Source organism: Cavia porcellus, unplaced genomic scaffold (assembly GCF_034190915.1).
Source record: "Cavia porcellus strain 051 isolate PalLab524CR breed Dunkin Hartley unplaced genomic scaffold, mCavPor4.1 scaffold_13, whole genome shotgun sequence".
NCBI lineage: Eukaryota > Metazoa > Chordata > Mammalia > Rodentia > Caviidae > Cavia > Cavia porcellus.
In genome coordinates, this window is record NW_026947496.1 from 32,660,097 (window position 1) to 32,676,974 (window position 16,878).

At 44.5% G+C, this 16,878-nt stretch overlaps 1 protein-coding gene across 7 annotated transcripts in view; it reads right to left on the reverse strand.

The window, feature by feature from the left end:
• Positions 1-1,266: 1,266 nt before the first annotated feature.
• The window catches only part of Sipa1l2 (signal induced proliferation associated 1 like 2), a 172,559-nt gene continuing 156,947 nt past the window's right edge, over positions 1,267-16,878 (reverse strand). For 5 of the 7 annotated variants that reach the window (XM_023566576.2, XM_063260049.1, XM_023566575.2 and 2 more), the window contains 5 exons: positions 12,349-12,480; positions 6,382-6,435; positions 5,732-5,855; positions 5,133-5,214; positions 1,267-2,472 (listed from right to left, as the gene is read on the reverse strand). In XM_023566576.2, the coding sequence (XP_023422344.2) occupies positions 2,326-2,472; positions 5,133-5,214; positions 5,732-5,855; positions 6,382-6,435; positions 12,349-12,480 (539 nt within the window). In that variant the 3' untranslated portion in view covers positions 1,267-2,325. The remainder of the gene's footprint in view (positions 2,473-5,132; positions 5,215-5,731; positions 5,856-6,381; positions 6,436-12,348; positions 12,481-16,878) is intronic. The other 2 variants (XM_023566578.2, XM_013156429.3) reach the window with 1 other exon arrangement.

The window sequence follows — 16,878 nt, forward strand, 5'->3', positions numbered from 1 at the left end:
CTTAAAATACAGGTTGTACCACATTGCTCTTGCTTTCATGGGTTTCTTAAGATAGAATCTACACTGTAGCAAGACCCACAGCTCCTTAATGATGAGGCTGTGGCTGATCTATACACCATCCACTTCCTATCACTCTGCCCATCATACCTGGCTACTGGGAGGTAGGCTGGATACACGAGGCTTAGGGAGCTTGAAGCCCATATGCCCTCTGTCTGAGCCACTCCACTTCCCATGCACCATGCTTCCTGTGTTCATCCCGCATGTCTGGTAAGAGTGTGATGATGGCATCTCCTCTGAGCATTGCTGGGGAGACAGTACTGTATATCTAGGAACATTCCAAGGCTTCAGCAGTTGGAACAATTCCTGAAGGAAACCCAATCCATGTACTCTGTAATTTGTCTTCCAGATTCTGCAAAAATTGCATGTCCATCTCCCCATGTTAGACTGTACGCCCCATTATGACAGGGATAACTGTCCCTTGGTGAGCCACTGGATCTGGCGCACAGTGACAAAAAAAGGAGGGTAGAACCAATCTGCTTGGCCCATATGCCAATTCCCTGGAAAGCAGAACCCCTGATTGCCTTTTAGAGACCCTATGTCTTTAAAGAGGGTGGTTACAGAGAGAGCCCTGAGATACATATGGTCACACTGACAGGAGCATAGAGGACTATGTTCAAGGTTCCATCTACTTCTGTGAAGCTCCTGTGAGAAATTACTCTCAGGGAAAATTCTAAGACTCATTTTGCTTCCCACAATTCCTGATATAGTTTCTGGCTTTTGAAGGTTGAAAGCTAAGGACTTCATAGTGTTTCCCTTCCCTCCTGGACCATCGCGATCAGTATGTTTTGTCCTATGCTGGTTTTCAATTTTTGGTTTACCTTTTGCTGATTTTTAAAAATTTCAACTGTTTCACTCTATGTATCGCTTTGTAAATAAGATCAAGCTAGGCGAGTAAGATGGTAGTATTTTAAAAAGGCAACATTAACCTGAGCCATAGTTTAGCAGGCTATGCAATGGGGATCCCTACCCTGCTTCTCAAGGACACTGTGAAGGATAAATAGGACAATGAGAAGCACTGGAAACACTGTGTGGCACATAGCAGCTACTGATCAAAACCAGTCCTCTCTACTTTAAATCAGTCTGCACTCTTAGGAAGGCAGCTAGATGGTATTTAATACAGGTCAAGATCTTAAGTGATCTGAAATAAATTCGCATTCACATTGCTAACAAATCATAAAAGTCTACAGTCACTGGACACACCATTGCTCATGTGGACTTCTTTTAAACATTTATTAAAAAAGCAAAATGTATGTTCATCTCAAATATAACAGTTAAAAATGGTAAAGCAATACAAACGACTTGTTACTAGCAGCATCCAGTTGTTAGACTCTCCCACCCTGCCTCGTGATGGTCCTGGGTGAGCTCGTTGGCTCTGGGCTCCCTCCATCCTCCATCCTCGTAGTGCAGGTAAAACCAAATCTTATAAAATTAACAATTTAAGGTTAAATAAGCTTAAATAAAGGTGTTAAATACAAGACACTTCATGAGCGCTTCTGTACAAAGATAAACAAGTCTGGCCTTGTGCACACGATCCCACTGGCTTGCAGCACACCCAGAGTCCAGCAAGAAAGCAGATGGAATTCAGCAGAGCAACTTTACAAAAAGGAACTGGGATTTGGGGTGACCACTGATGACTTGGTGAGCCATTTACAAGGCATATGTATCTTTGTAAAAAAAAGTCAAAACACTGTTAATATTCAGGCACCATTTGTTCCTGCAAATAAATAAGTCTCTAAAGAACTGCATTTGATCTAGCGTTAAACACATCAGTGCTTCTCCCAGCACAGCGTTTCCAACTATTTGCTATGCTTCCCTTCTTATTGCTATAATGTGGCTGTGGAAATAAAACTACTGTACATCCAAAAAAATAGAGCACCTTTAACATTAAAGTATATGTCTGATTATTTGTCTCCACGTTTATTTTACAATACTAAAGCCCAGCTTCGGTACACTGCTTCAGCATCTCTGCAGGTCACCTGATTCAGCAAGTGACATTCACACTCATCCTCTGGAGAGGACTGAGCTAGGTGCCACCCCAGCAGTGTCCCTGCCAACCAGGTCTACATTCACCTTCACCCAGGAGTGACAGTCTTCTTCCCGCCATGCTGCTCTGTGCGCTCCTGTCCTGCTGGGGCGGTGGTGTGGCAAAGAATGAATAGCAAAAACATCTAAGGGTGTGGACAGCACGCGGGAAGATGGCGCACAGCAAGAGAGGGGCAGAAGGTGGTCCTCAGTAGTCCCCAAGGAGGTGCAGGGGATGGAGGGCTAGGACTTCTTGTCCACAGTGTTGAAGAACCACTCTGTGAACCTGCGCAGCTGGGCCGCAGCTGTCTGCGACTCCTCCTGTAGTCGCCGGTTGTCCTGGCGCAGATGTTGCACTTCTGCCTGCAGGACAGCCTTGTCCTGCTTCTCCTGCAATGAGCACAAGGAAAATGAGTTATGTACTTTCTAGCTTGCTGGAGGTAACCAGAGCCACTCAGTGTCACTCAGAAAGTATTTAAGGGCTTTCTGAGAGGAGACCTGCCTGCTCCCGAGTACCACCAAGGACACAGACAGGTGGACAATCCCACAGCACCTCGGCTCCTCCTGTAGTGAACACTAACAGCTGCTATCCAGGAAGTCAATAACTAGTGTACAAAAGGTAAGTGAAAAAATATGTTTAATATTTAAATGTGACAGATAATTACAGTAAAAGACACTTTGTCATTAATCCCACTCAAAAATACTACCCCTTGCTTATCCCATCACTCTTGCCACTTTCTGAAGCTGTTCTGCAAGTTTACTCTCCTGAGTATCTTTAGGAAGTGTGATAAAAAATCTGGTGAATCCTGCTTTGTTGAGTGCCGTCAAATGCAAAGGCAGACTCATAAAAAATTATAGTGTAACCTTGTCCACCTTACTTATTGGATCAGGAACCATGCAATTTCTGGCTCCTCTCCACGGTCAAAATGCCCACGAAAGATAAATGGTTTGAAATGATTCAGGACATTGAAACAGCTCAGAATTACACCAGAAAGTGGTAAAAACAATGGGATAAGTGTGTCTGAGGAGGAGTATTTTTAAGAAGGATCAACTGCAATAAAATTTTAAAAATGTAAATGCATAAACTTAAATGTAGCTTTTGAGCACATACTGTATAGCACTCTCCACCCAGGAGGAGGAGACGGTAGTGAGAGGCAGGGTGAAACCCCTTGACCCTATGTGGCCTTTCCCAGAGTTATTTTTCACTATGTGGAACTAGAGCCAACCCAACTGTCGGTGTGGTCATCATGGGACCAGCACTCAGGCCTCTATCCCATGGCCTCCACATGCATTGCACGTGCCCAGTGGCTGACCATGAAAAACTATGCAAGAAAGCTGAGAACCTCAGAACAATTCCTTTGGGATTTCCAATGGGCAGCAGTGAGACTTTGCTCTTCACCTCTTCTCTGCTAACCTTATTCCTATGCTCCAGTTCTGGCCCTCCCCAAAGGATGTCTGGGCAGCTCAGTCCCCAACCTGAGGCAGGAAGGGTGAGTGGCAGCCAGACTCAGTCAGATGGCCGTACCTGTCTGAGATCCCAGGTCCTCTTGAGAACCTGCCCTCAGGTAGTGAGACCCACCACTTTTCTTATGCCTGTACCCTCGGTGACTAGTTCCTCTAAACTTTAAAAGACTCAAGACCCTATCCTCCCCTTCTTCATGGCAAACCTGGAATCCACTCGATGTTCCAGTGACATCTCCAGCCTTCACTGTCGTTATGATCTCAACCCCACTCTTCCCAACTCCATATCCACTATTGCAAACTTCACACCTCATCACCTCAGGCTTCCTAATATGGCTTCAAGTGCCCACATCCTGATGTGCTGCCACCTCCTGTCTTTAAAAGATCACTTCCACCAGTTCTGCCCTTGTCTTCCGCATCAGCCCCCTGCAGTGATAGCTCTCCTCGACCAGCTCTCAATTACCCAGTTTAATTTCACCCTGTACACACCCCAGGCTACTCTGTTTTGGTTTCCGGTCTAAACCTTAATACTAGACAAACTCAGGTCTCCTATTATCCCACACCTGCAGGTGGAGCTAAGGTGACCAGTCACTCCAGCTTGCCTGGGTCTTTGCTGGTTCCATTTCTTGGAAGTCTTGTATCTTGAGAGATTTTTCTACCTATACTTGGACAGTTAGTTGCCTGAAGTGGACAAAAGCACACTACTCTGCCAACAGACACCATTTTAATTCAGACTACAATTCAAATTTGCCATTAGTCTTGCTGGGCAATTCTACCAAATATACCTGACCATCTGTGCCCAACCTAAGATCTCACCCTCAAACCTCTCAGACTCCTTCCCATCACTCATAACTCAAAAAAAAATGCCACCAGTGGATTTACCAATCTATTTCTGCCTCCTGTGTGTATGTGCAAGTACCTAAGTGTGCAGATATGTGCATACACATACTCTATTCTAACTATAGAAACCAGATGCCCAGCAAAGCCTTGCCCTCTTAATGGTCTAGATCAGGACTTGATCCCCTCACCATTCCCTTCCCATGTGATCAGCCCCACCAGTAGCACACCAGCTATAATCTCTGTTTTTGCAAAACCACATTATTTTGCCAAAGTAGCAGTCTCCAAGATGGTCTCTGTTCCCTTTCCTGGGATGGCAATGGACCAGCAACAGGGCACATTGTGTGGCGAGGGCCCATTAGTACTGATAGTTCACAAATAGATCCTATAGCAATGCTAAAATGAAGGCCAACATGGTAAGTGGAGGGAACTGACTAGGGTAGACCAGGCTTTCTGGCTGCACATTAGTTTTCTGAGCTCAGTTCACCATGTGGCTGGGGAAACTGTCAACTTGGGGAACTGAAAAATGCAAGTCTGCTATACCATGACTCCTGGAGTCCTGGACATATAGAGCTATGGCCTTTGGAATCACCTGTGCCCCAAGGTGAGACATACCAGCTACAGGTCAGGAGAAAGGTTAGACTACAAGAATCTCCTTTCTAACCCCTGTTGGCTTTTGCCTGGTCTCCTCAACTTCCAACAGTTAAAAGGGGCTGACCATACATGAGAATGGGTTCTGACTCTGTCTTTACCTTTCGAAGGTCGGTCTGCAGCTGTCGGAGGATCAGTTCCAACTGGTTGACTTTCCCAGTCAATGTGGATGGAGAGCGCTCCCTAGAAAACAAGATAAAGTCAGATTTGCAAAGCTTAGTGCTAAAGAGGACATGAAAAGTTCATGGTTACTCAATTCAGAGAATCTAGAATTGGGAAGGAATGACACCCGTGGGAGACCAGGCAAGGAGCAGGTTCTAAGGAATTGTGTCCTGGGCAGATTAAGCACAGCATGGCTGTCCTGGCAAGTGAAGGCTGGGGTATTGCTGTCCAGTGCCATCACATTTACCACGTATGGATACTTATCTTGAGGCCCCACCTACCCTCCTCTCTGCCACTGTGGCTTGCCACTGTGGCCATGAAGTCACCTGGCTTGACAGACAGGACAGTGCAGTGGTTATGTAACCTAGTGCTATCCTCCCCAGCAGGGCAGGATGCTGAGTCAGTTCCACTTGGTTCCTTCTCTGACTCTTCAGGACTAGGAGAAGTCACAGTGGAACATGGTCTCCTGCCTGGTCTGGGATTAGCTAAATCCTTGTCAACTACTGGCCAGGGAAAGTAGGGAGGGCGGTCCACATACCCAGCATCATCCATGAACTCTTTTCCGCTGCCTGGATCTACACACAAGGGCAGCTCCGGGGACCCTTCCAAGTCCTGCCTGTGTTGTAGATCCGTCAGGGTGCAGAAGGATGTTACCCTCTGGTCTGGAGAACAGAGGCATGGAAAGAAGTGTTAGTAATGGTCACGGAATGTTTCTTTGTTGAGAGAAATTTCAATAGTGAAATGAAATGTTTCCCCCTCCAAATCAGTTATTTCCCTTTAAAAGCAAAACAAAGAAAAAGAAACACAGGCAAGCTGCCGATGAGAAGAAAGCATGAAGACTGGCTGTTCTGCTTGGCTCTATGGCACACACACATCACAGCCTGGTGTTTAGTAGGCAGATCCAGATTTGCCAGAACCAATCTGCTTTCTTCCCACATCCCACGAAATGCCAAAGCTGCTGAGAGCAGTATATGAGTAACAGGTTCAATGATGACTTAGCTAATAAACAAAACCAGGGAGATGGACAAGCTCCTCCAAACTCAGAGGGTATTCCTGGGATAGCACAGCCAGGATCCACATCCTCTGAGAATCCCCAGCCCTGAGCGTGAACACCATGCAAACGTGCAGAAATACGGAGTGTACAGAACAGGCTATGGTATTGAGCCCAGGGCACCCCTGGACAGTCACCTAGATAGGATGCGTGGTGATAGAGCAGCCCGAGTTCTTCATCTGAGTCAAGACCTGAAATAAGATTTAGATTCTTCTATGAAAATGAACATCTGTCTGTTTGAAAAGCTCAGGGGACCTCATAGACTCATGTGAGCAGGTCACATGAAGCAGAGCATGCATGTGCACATGTGTGCTCATACATATGGAAGAGTAAGACAGTAAACCTCAAAAGCCAGTGTGACGTGATGCCAAATGGCATGGTGAGGTCACATTTCCTGTTTTACCTGTTCTGCCTGGAAGTAGGGGTGCTGTGCACAAAAAACCCTTGGTATGCCATTGCCAGCCACACACACACACACACACACACACACACACACACACACACACACCCCAAACTACAGGCATACACTGCAATTCTGAGTCGACTTAACTGATTCACTGCACATATTCAAATAGAGTGGAAGTCAAAGGACTAAGCTGAGCAATCTCCCATAGCCACAGAAGGTCTGAGGGCCTGGTGACTGTAGCTGTAGCACCATGACCAAGTGGACATAGTGCCTTCTCACAGCACAAGGCCAAGCCAAGCCTGGCTCCAGGAACTGGGCATTCCACATTTGGAGAATGCAAGTCAGGTAGGAAAGGACAGTGGTCTTCAGAATGGGGAATAGTCTCAGTTCTCAACCTAAACTCTGACCAGGTGATTGGCCAGCAATACTGCAGAGATTACAGAAGCCTTGTCTACACCTTGTGAAAGAGGGTTCAAGAATCTACCCTAGCACCAGCCTTGCTCTGGTGTCCACTTCTGGTCTGTGAACTCACATCTGTATCTGAATGTACCCAGGACCATCTGGTCCCAGCCCTGGTCTTTGAGATCACATCTGCATGTATGGTTGGAGCCCAGGGAAATGGCTTGTGCCAGTGCCGCGAGCAGCTCCTCTCACACTGTTTGACTAATTGGTAGAAACTGCACTCAGGTCTGTGTCAGGTGCTCTGCTGTTAATTTATCCCACTCTGTCTCCCTCTAGCTGCTGGATGAGCCTCCTAATGAGGCTACCTGCTTGTTTGGTTTATGAAGGGTCATGCACTTGCTGCTAATTAGAAAGGATGGTGAGTTTGAGCTGTCAGGTTCACTTGAGGAGAGCAGGCCTGTGCATTTCCAGCACAGTGCTAAAGGCGCTAAAGGCACAACTGCTCTGACAAAGGCTGGAGCACTCTAGGAATCATGCTATGGCTACCCAGCAATCCATCACAGGAGTGTTCTTCAGCTCTCTGACCCTCTTCCTGACACCTGCCATAGGCAAGCATCCTTCAACTATAAACACTCTATACATAGTTCCAAGAGACAACTGTAGTACAATTTGCTGCTGAACAGCAGGTTTTGCATGTGATGAAAAAATTTGTAACTTAATTATGAGCAGCACAGCCCTGGTCTACACCTGAGGCTGGGGGAGGAGGTCTGAGCTACTGCAGCATCTTAACCCCACTCTTTGAGGGCCAAAGGAAGACATAAAGTCAGATTCAGAAAAAAAAAAAAAAAAAAAAAAAAAAGAAAAGAAAAGAAGAAAACAAGAGTCATGTTCTGTTCCAGAGTGAATTTGACAATAATGGAATATTAGCAAGTAGATAAAATTTTTCTCACTTTTTGAACAGATTATATTGACTCAACCCTTCATTAACTATTTTGTCATATTTCTTTATTACTATGTCCCAGCTGATGCCAATGGTCCAGTCCACACACCTGGCTGGGAACACTGTAGTTTGCTCTGTTTCTTTCTACCTAAACTGTTACACTATACATATATGTGACACACATGTGCCTTGCTACTGGCAGCCAGTTGTTCAGATACGCCTTGGGGAGAAAAATGGTCTTCCCAGTTGGGAGGCCAGAAGCCAGAACCGAGATGCACCCTACCAACTGAGGGTGCCCTTGGGAGCCAATATCTTGGGAAGCTGCAGTGCTAACAGAAGCTGCTTGACTGTGCAGACATAAAACTGCTTTATAACAATGCTAATCTTCCTGACAGTTTCCAATGGAAGCTTTTGCTTCTACAGCTTATTTCTGTGATGAAAAGTATTCAGTAATCAAGTGATCACTGACCTGGAACCACATGATACAAAGAAGACCTCAAGCTAGGGAGTATGAATTCTGTGGGTTGTCTGCTAGACCCAGCATTGGCACCTAACATGTGCTGCCTGTTTGTTCTTATCTCTCCAGTTTCCAATTCCTTTAAACAAGTATGACCAAAGAAGAGACATTAGGCATGGTTTACGTGAGAAACAAGCTACCCCTTTAAACAATTTTTTTTTGAGACCAGGTCTTGGTATGTAGCCCAGGCTGGCCTCAAACTCACGGCAATCCTCCTGTCTCAGGCTCCTGGGGGCTGGGATTACAGGTGTGCATCACCATGTCCAGTTCCCTTTAAATAATCTTAAATCTTATTTCAATGTCATGTTCCTAATTTTGAATGTATTTAACACTAAAAGGACAGAGTCCCTCAGCTATTCTATACCATTTAGGACTGGGATGGCAAGAAATGTAGACCACTCCTATAAACTTACTGGTCACCTGCAGTGCTGAGCACTATGGCCCAAGCCTGCATGGCAGTGTGGGTGGTCTGATTAGCAGTCAAGGCTGAGGACAGGATGACAAAGCATGTACCAGGGCATAACTGAGTGGGGTATACCAGCAGGCAGGAAACTAGATCAGAGTTCTTTCACTTTCACAAAGCTTTTTTAATAGAGCTTTGCTAAAACCACAAACTAAAAACAAGCTAGGGTTTTAGGCCTACATGTAAGAAATTATAGGTTCTGGTTCAGACACTTGTGCTTACAGAGCTGCAGGAAGCTGACTACCTCCAAGGAAAGAATAAAAGAGTTTCAGCATGAAGTACCATAGTTTAGGCCAGAGCTGGGAAACCCTTTAGAGCAATAATAACAAACTTCCCACTGTGGCATGCATGCCATAGGTTCCACCACTAGTTTAGGCTGCTGGCAGCCCACTGACAAATGCACAAAGATGATGGCATAGATTAATGAGTAAGAGCTCTGAACTCTTTGCTTGAGACATACCAACTAGCCTGAAACAATTTTAATTTATTTTGAGATAATTCAGGTTGATTTACAATATTAAATTTGACTGCATTTTTCTTCTTTGTGGGAGTCTTTATTTTCACAAATTACATTACCATTAGAAGCTACCCAGTAAGTCACATTTTCTTTATGCTTGTATACATGCAAGCATATAAAATACCAATTAACTTTAAAAACTTAATCAACTTCAAACTGAAAGTTTAGAACTAAGAAAGTTATCACAAAAATTTATGATCATTGTTCCAAGAAATCAAGGACAAAGAGGATATAAAAATACAGACCAGTTTTTGGAAAATATGTGTCCCTGGCAATATTATTATAGCAGCGCCTGATGTGTATTAATACCATGTGTCTTACAGACAGTCACCTGTCAGTTGCCCACCTCCACACCCTGCACTCACTGTTTGGGGAGATGGTGATGGTCACCACCTAGGGAAAAGTGTACACATGTAGTAGAGGATAGGCCTTCTCTCGCTGGGACACAGAGCCCACTCTCCAACTGCCAGTGTGTCATTTTATTTTCTAAGCCTGTTTGCTCTTTAACATCATCTATGTAACAAATGCTCAGGGATATACCAAGTGCCTCCTTCTGGTATGTATTGTGATAAATGAGAGCTACTTTAAATCCTACTACTTCTTAAAGAGATTCTATTTCCCTTCCCTGCTTCCCCATTTGACCCACATGCAAGTCTTTTACGTGGCTTTGCTCTTGCTAGCATTTAGGAAGGGGAGGGAGGTACGTATATACACCGTACCATGTGGAAACAGCCAGATAAGCCCCAAGCAATCTGAACATGTAAATAAAAAAACACACAAAGAACACACCTAGCCTACCAAATGTCACAGCTTAACAATACAGTGTACCACAGAGTGTCCGTTCTTTTCCCTTGGTGATTTCAGGGCTGATGGAGTGGTCCAAAATCAGAAGAAAGCACTGTACTGCATTTAAAATTCAAAGTAGGGTTTCTATGGAATGTGTACTGCTTTTGCACCACTGGAAAATCTTAGCTGAGTAAGTTAAGGCTATGCTAAACATTGCAGTGCATGGTAGCTAAATGATTCTGTTGTATTAGAAAGATCAGCAATGTTACACAAGGAATCTGATATATACAAATAGCACAGTTCGCCTCACCAGCAAATCAAAGTCTGAAATGTGACTCAGTCATCTTAAACTGACCATCACAGCATGGGGAAGCTCGAGGCCTGGGCTGGCAGCATCAGCACCCAAATCACATTTTCTCTCCTGGACTGATGAGACTTCTCCATTTTTCTGACATCTAAGCTTTTAGAGGAGAGTTTGGTTATCTATTTTCTTACTAATTTTTTATAATACTACACAGTGTTTCTATACTTCATGCTTTCTTATTCTTCCCAATAATTTCGTATCAGTCAATTTTCAGGCATCAGATTTATAGTCACAAGGCAGATAGATTTTTCTGGCTCTGGCTACATACTGTCATAGTGCTTGAACAAGAAAATGGATCGCTTTATAATCTGTATAATGATACCAGCTGTGAGTATTCTTCGCAGCTTCCCAGACTGCTGCATCATTTGTCCTATTCAAAAGGTGTGAGGTGGTAGCTCATTATCATTTAAATTCACATGTATGGCTACACATTGTACATGCTCTGTCACTGTGCTCTTTCCTTTTGTGGAAGCATCTATATGCCTCATTTGCTTGCTGTAGAGTTAGTAAATCCCTCTCTATTTAGCTCCTAAATATATACAACTTTCTGTATGTGATCATTATTTTTCCTCAAAATGACTTATTCTATTTATAAATCATTATTATGCAGTTTTAATTATTATTGAGTTATAATATTTTTTGTTGAACATTGTTCATCTATTTACCAAATGGATGCACTTAAGTTCTTTAATATATCTTTAGATAGCTGAATTAAAACTACTAATCTACAAAGTAATTTTTAAAAATGATCACTTTTTTCCTATAAAGCTTTCTATCTATTTTTGGCTTTACTTATATGAAGACTTTTCTGTTCCTGGAGTGTTTCTTGGATTTCTCTCATTGTAATTCTAATGATTACTTCCATCTCAGAGAACACAATCCTATCTTGCTGATTTATGAGTATCCTTTATGGCTGTTACAGGGAAGACTGTTGCTCCCTGGAGAGGCGGAGCCTGGTGCTGCCCTTGGCACCTGGCTGGCCTTGAGGCTCACATGGGCCCAAAGAATGAGGCAGGCATAATGTCCTGGACTTCCTAGGCCAGAGCTGTGGCCTTTGATCCTGACTTCCTCAGCCGCACATGTAGTGCAATCACCTTGCTGGGGATGGGTTCAGCTATGTTCTTTTGTCAGTTCTAGCGGCCAGGAACCCTTGGAATGGAACCCACTACTGTGAAATACACTGAAAAAATGCAGCGGCAAAAGACAGAAAGCCTTAAGTCATGATGCCAGCTTCTGGCCAGCACCCTATGATAAGCAAGGCACGAAGGTGTTCCCTACACTGTAACCAGTCACTGTACTGATGGTGATAAACAGCATGGTAGCAACAATAACCCTACATAGGACAGGGAGATCACTGCACAGTCCACATTGGCACTATGTCTCCCAGCTGCTCATCTTGTGAACCTGGCAGCTTCAACCTCCCAAGGCCTTTGCTATCTCACAGAACTTCACTTGGAGGAAAGATAGTGTGTCCTGTGTTGCCACCTCTACCTGTGAGATGTGAACAGAGGCACAAAGGAGATATGGCTGGTCCCACCCAGGGGCAGCTGGTGTCTGCCTAGTATTTGGGTCTCAGGACACACTTTCCGGAACCTAGGCATCTCTTCATGTTCATCTTTAAAGATGGGTGAAATAGCCAACTCCCATGCCACTGCATAGGCCTGCAGATTACACTCCCAGGGACCTAAGGTTGGAGACAAAGTCATTACCTTCAAATGCTCGTGCTGCGTCCACCAGGTGGGACCAGTCGAGGCCCATAGCCGTGTCTGGGAGGGGCATCAGACCAGGGTCTGCACATTTGGACTTGTCTGATAAGGACCCATCTGAAAACCAGAACTCATCTAAACAGAAACGAAACAGAGCATCAGTCAGCCAGCCACAAGGGATTATTGTTGTTAGTCAGATCATCACCTCCACACAGTCACAGCTGGAAACTGCCACCCCTACATAGCATAGGTATCATTGTCCACATAGACATCTAACCACAGCATAGATACAACTGTCCCCACCCAGTACCAACTACTCAGTAATGGCACAGGCACCATCATCCTCACAGTCAATCACACTATGGGCACTGCTAACTCCTACTTAAGAGTCAGTCATAGCACAGGGACTGCTGAATTACAGTCAGTCTGTCAGTGAACAGGTAATGCTCTCTCTACTCATAGCCATTGCAGCAATGGGTCCTGCTGTCTTCACACAGAGTGAGTCAGTGAAAGCACTTGTACACCTGCCCCACAGAGTTAAAGCACAGTTACTGTCACCACCCACAGAGTCAGTCAGTCAGTTACTACATGGGCCCCACTGCAGTCATAGAGGATGAGGTAAGAATTAAGTTAGAGCACGGGTCCTCCCATTTCTTCCCAAAGTGGCTGAGGAAACTTTCTGTTAAGATATCTACTACTCCCTGGAACAAAAGGACACAATTAGCCACCGTCACCCTGTATCACCTCATAGGAGTGCCCTCCTGGAAAGACTTCCCTGAGCACTGAATCAGACTGACAGAGTAAACTGCACCTCCTTCAGGTGACTCTGAGGACAGTGCTGCAGGACCTACACTGCTTTGCAAAGACTAGCAGCAATCTCTCCCTTTCCTGGTGAGTCTAAAGCTTTAGTGAAGAACCAGTCTCTGAGCTCAGTGACACAAATTCCAAATGCCTCAACTGAAGTTTATTACAAAAATGCAGTGAGACTAGCTTCATTTTTATTAACAGACCAGAAGAAAAAAGACATTGTTTTATACACTGTGCATAAAAATGCTGGCTGGGCTGCTTTTTCTGATTGAAAAGGATGTCACCTCAACATCTCATACACCAATGGATAGTTTTCCTTTGGCAGGGAATGTAGGTCTCTCCCCTTTTGCTTTTTCTCTAAATTCCCATCACTGTCTCTCAAGTGTTGCTATCATTAATAATGCTTGTTGTGAAGAACTCACTCTGCATCTCAGGGTAAGTTCTGAAAGGACCGTGATGTCTTCAATGTGCCTTCTCGGAGCCCACCCCAAGCACAGGGTGCAGCTGCTTGCAGAGGCATCAGACTAATGAGACCAATCAAAACCATGGCCTCCTGGCTGTCTGAGCCTGCAATTAAACTAAGTCAAGGACATAATTAACCAAATGCACCTGTAATTTTCATTCCTGCATTCTTTGGGGAAACTGTGGAATTCTGGCATCTGGACTGAGGCACACAGTGCTTGTAAATATGGCCTTGAAGGACACCAAAAGTACTTCTACGCTCTTGACAAATGCAGCCTTAGTGGACCTCTCACTAGGGCAGCAAATCAATCTAACAAAGCTATTTTTAAGCTGTGTTTAGATGCAGTGATGTTCTACAGCATATTCCCCAGCCTCTATTCTGAGAGGGCTCAGGAGTGGATACTTTGTCAGTTTCTCCATCTCTGAAATAACAGTGGGTCACCTTTGTACTGCAAGGGATATGCTAGTTCCTTACGAAAGTTGAAGAAGAAAGTGGGTGGCAGAGATCTCAGCATTTGTGGGTTACCCTTCTTGAGAACTTCTCTGGACAGAAGGGAGGCCTAGTTCAGCCCATTAGCATGTGAAGGACAGGCTGGGTGGACTAGTTTTCAGATCTCTTCTTTAACCATAAGTTTAAGGTCCACTCTCAAGCAGAGAGGTACAGAAACTCAGAAATCTTCAGAGGCAAATCACTTCTGTCTCTCTATTATACTATATATCATTCTACTCAAAGTAAGACTTCTGCACCAAACATAAAGAAATTTTGCAGTAAGACTTGCTGCAGATTTTTTTTGTTTTTGGTGCAGAAATCTTGCTACCTGTTTCCAGGGGATGTCACATCTTTTTATGCTGTAGCATGGTACTGACACCATTTCCAGAGTGTGTGGTTCTACACAGAAGCTAGTTTTTTCCCCTAAGCTCCTGGAGTTTCCTCAGAAGCACACATGGCTAATTCAAAGGAGAAAAAACCTACTGGCTGGATCATGTGCTGCTCTCCCTCACTGGCCAGCCAGACAAATGAGGATGCAGCACTGAAGGCATGTTTGGGGCTCTCCTACAGGAAGTGTGGCAATGCCAGGTTAACATTAAGCTGTTCAGAGCCTTCCTGACTAGAAATCTGGGCCAGTGTCGCCCATATTACTTTGTCCTTGTGTCAAGTAAGATGACAGTGAGCAGAGAATAAGAACTCATGTTACTTTATACCTGGAAAACTTCCTGGAGCTTAGGGTGGGGGTAATCAGAGAGCAGATGGAGTAAGAGAACACTTTTCTAAAGCACTTCTGAGGTGCACATGGGTAGACGCCCCCCTGCTTCACCTAGACAGGATGACACCACTTCTGTGCCCTCTCATTGTCACATCACATGTGGCCCTAATCTGGGCCTATAAGGAGGCTGAGGGGCCCTGAAAGCAGCTAGTGTTGGGGTCCTACTGCATGACAGCCTGGCTTGCAGACCTTAGAATTGATCTTGCGGCTCTTTGTTCACCCCGACCTGAAATGACAAGTCTCCATCTTTATTGAGTTTGACTTTAGGAGCTTTCCTGCTAGCATTTTCAGTGGTCAGACATCAGAAGTTTCATAATTACTCTCCAGAAGCCAGCAGATAGCTATTATAGGCAAGATCGAGAACATGAGGACAGAGATGTTGGTCCATGGCAAACACCACACTGTCTCTGACAGTTCCTCACATTCTATAGGGCGATGGTGGCCCACACTGCCTGTGAATTAACACTGGAAAGTATGTATTTGGGGGTCTGCAAACTCATATAGTACTGTATTATTTGTAAAATACTTGTTTCTATTATCATTTTTTTAAAACGTAAGAGACACACTGTGAGGGGTATCTAGATGAGAAACACAGGATTTGGGAGCACACATAAGCTAACACTTTTTTTTAGTTTTGAATATTGAGAACTCTTATCAGGAAGATGTTACCACTCCTGGAACAGTTTTGATTTCCATTCCACAGACAACTAGGAATTCTTTTTAAACTTGCAAACCTGCTGTACTTGGAGCTGCACAGAATGGGCTGTGCTGTGCCATTGTCCAGGAAGACAAAGATACCAGGACTGCCACCAGTACCTGGTCTACGAGTTGTGTGTCCAAATGGCCACTCGCTATTTGGGCCATTAAAGAAATTTTCATCTACAATTAACCAGTGATGAAAGCAAAAAAACCCCAAAATGATGCAGGACTACCTCAAAGCACTTTTAGGTGGGAGAGGTGAAGAGAGAACACACATCAGGCTTCACAGGACATCTGTGCGAGTCACAGCACAAAGCAAATCCTAATGGGTCAGTGAAGGTCTGTCACCCAGCATGAATGCAGTCTTGGTCTCAGAAGACTGAGAGAGGTTCAAATCTAAGACTTTTAAAAGCTAAAAAAATTTGAAAGAAAAGCCTGTGATCACGCCAAGGTGACGACGTCCAGAGACTAGGTATTCAATCTTCATCATGAGGAGAAGGCTTGCTGTCCCTCCCTCCAAATCACAAGCAAGATCTGAAGGGTCTGTGAAAAAGAAGATTCCGTCCTAAAGGAGCAGATGCTCCCCAGGGGGCAAGGGCCAAACTTCAGAAGGATTGTGTGCTTCCTGCATCTGTGTCTGACACTACCTGCACAGCTTTTGAAGTTTCACAGTTAGATGGCTTGACAGAACCAGCCTTGACTCTGGGTTTTCACGTGAAGTGATGTTTCTGTCTCTCTGAGAAACTAAGAGCAGCATATTTTCCTCATTGTTGGCTGCTTAGCCCCTCAGAATACTGACCCACTCTAAAAGGACTTTGCATTTGTACTAAGGGGCTGTGGGGTAACAAGAAACCATTCAGCCGACAGAAAAGTCACAAGAGTACACGCTGCAGGCAGGGGTCCAAGAATCAGTGTCCCTATGTGGCCAGAAGTTTGGAGGAGAACAGATAGATACTAGTAAGTTACTCATAGCCTCATATTTACATTTGGTCAGTCCGCATATCAAGCTGAGGCATTTGCCTACTAGTTTCTAAAGAATGTTGACTGGAGGAGTCACACTGTCAAATAGGAAGGTTTGTCAGGGAGCAAAAACAGCCAGAGTCCTAATTGCTGCTCTTCAAGAAACACCCAGTCAAGACAAGGCAATCTTTAACTAGGAAAGTGAAAAAATGTGTCTTTTACACTTTGAATATATTAAAAAAAGGACACTCCTTCGGCCAGTACATGACAAACTATGGTATCTCCAGACAATAGAGTATTATTCAGTTGTACAACATTATTGAAAAGCAAAACCATAGGG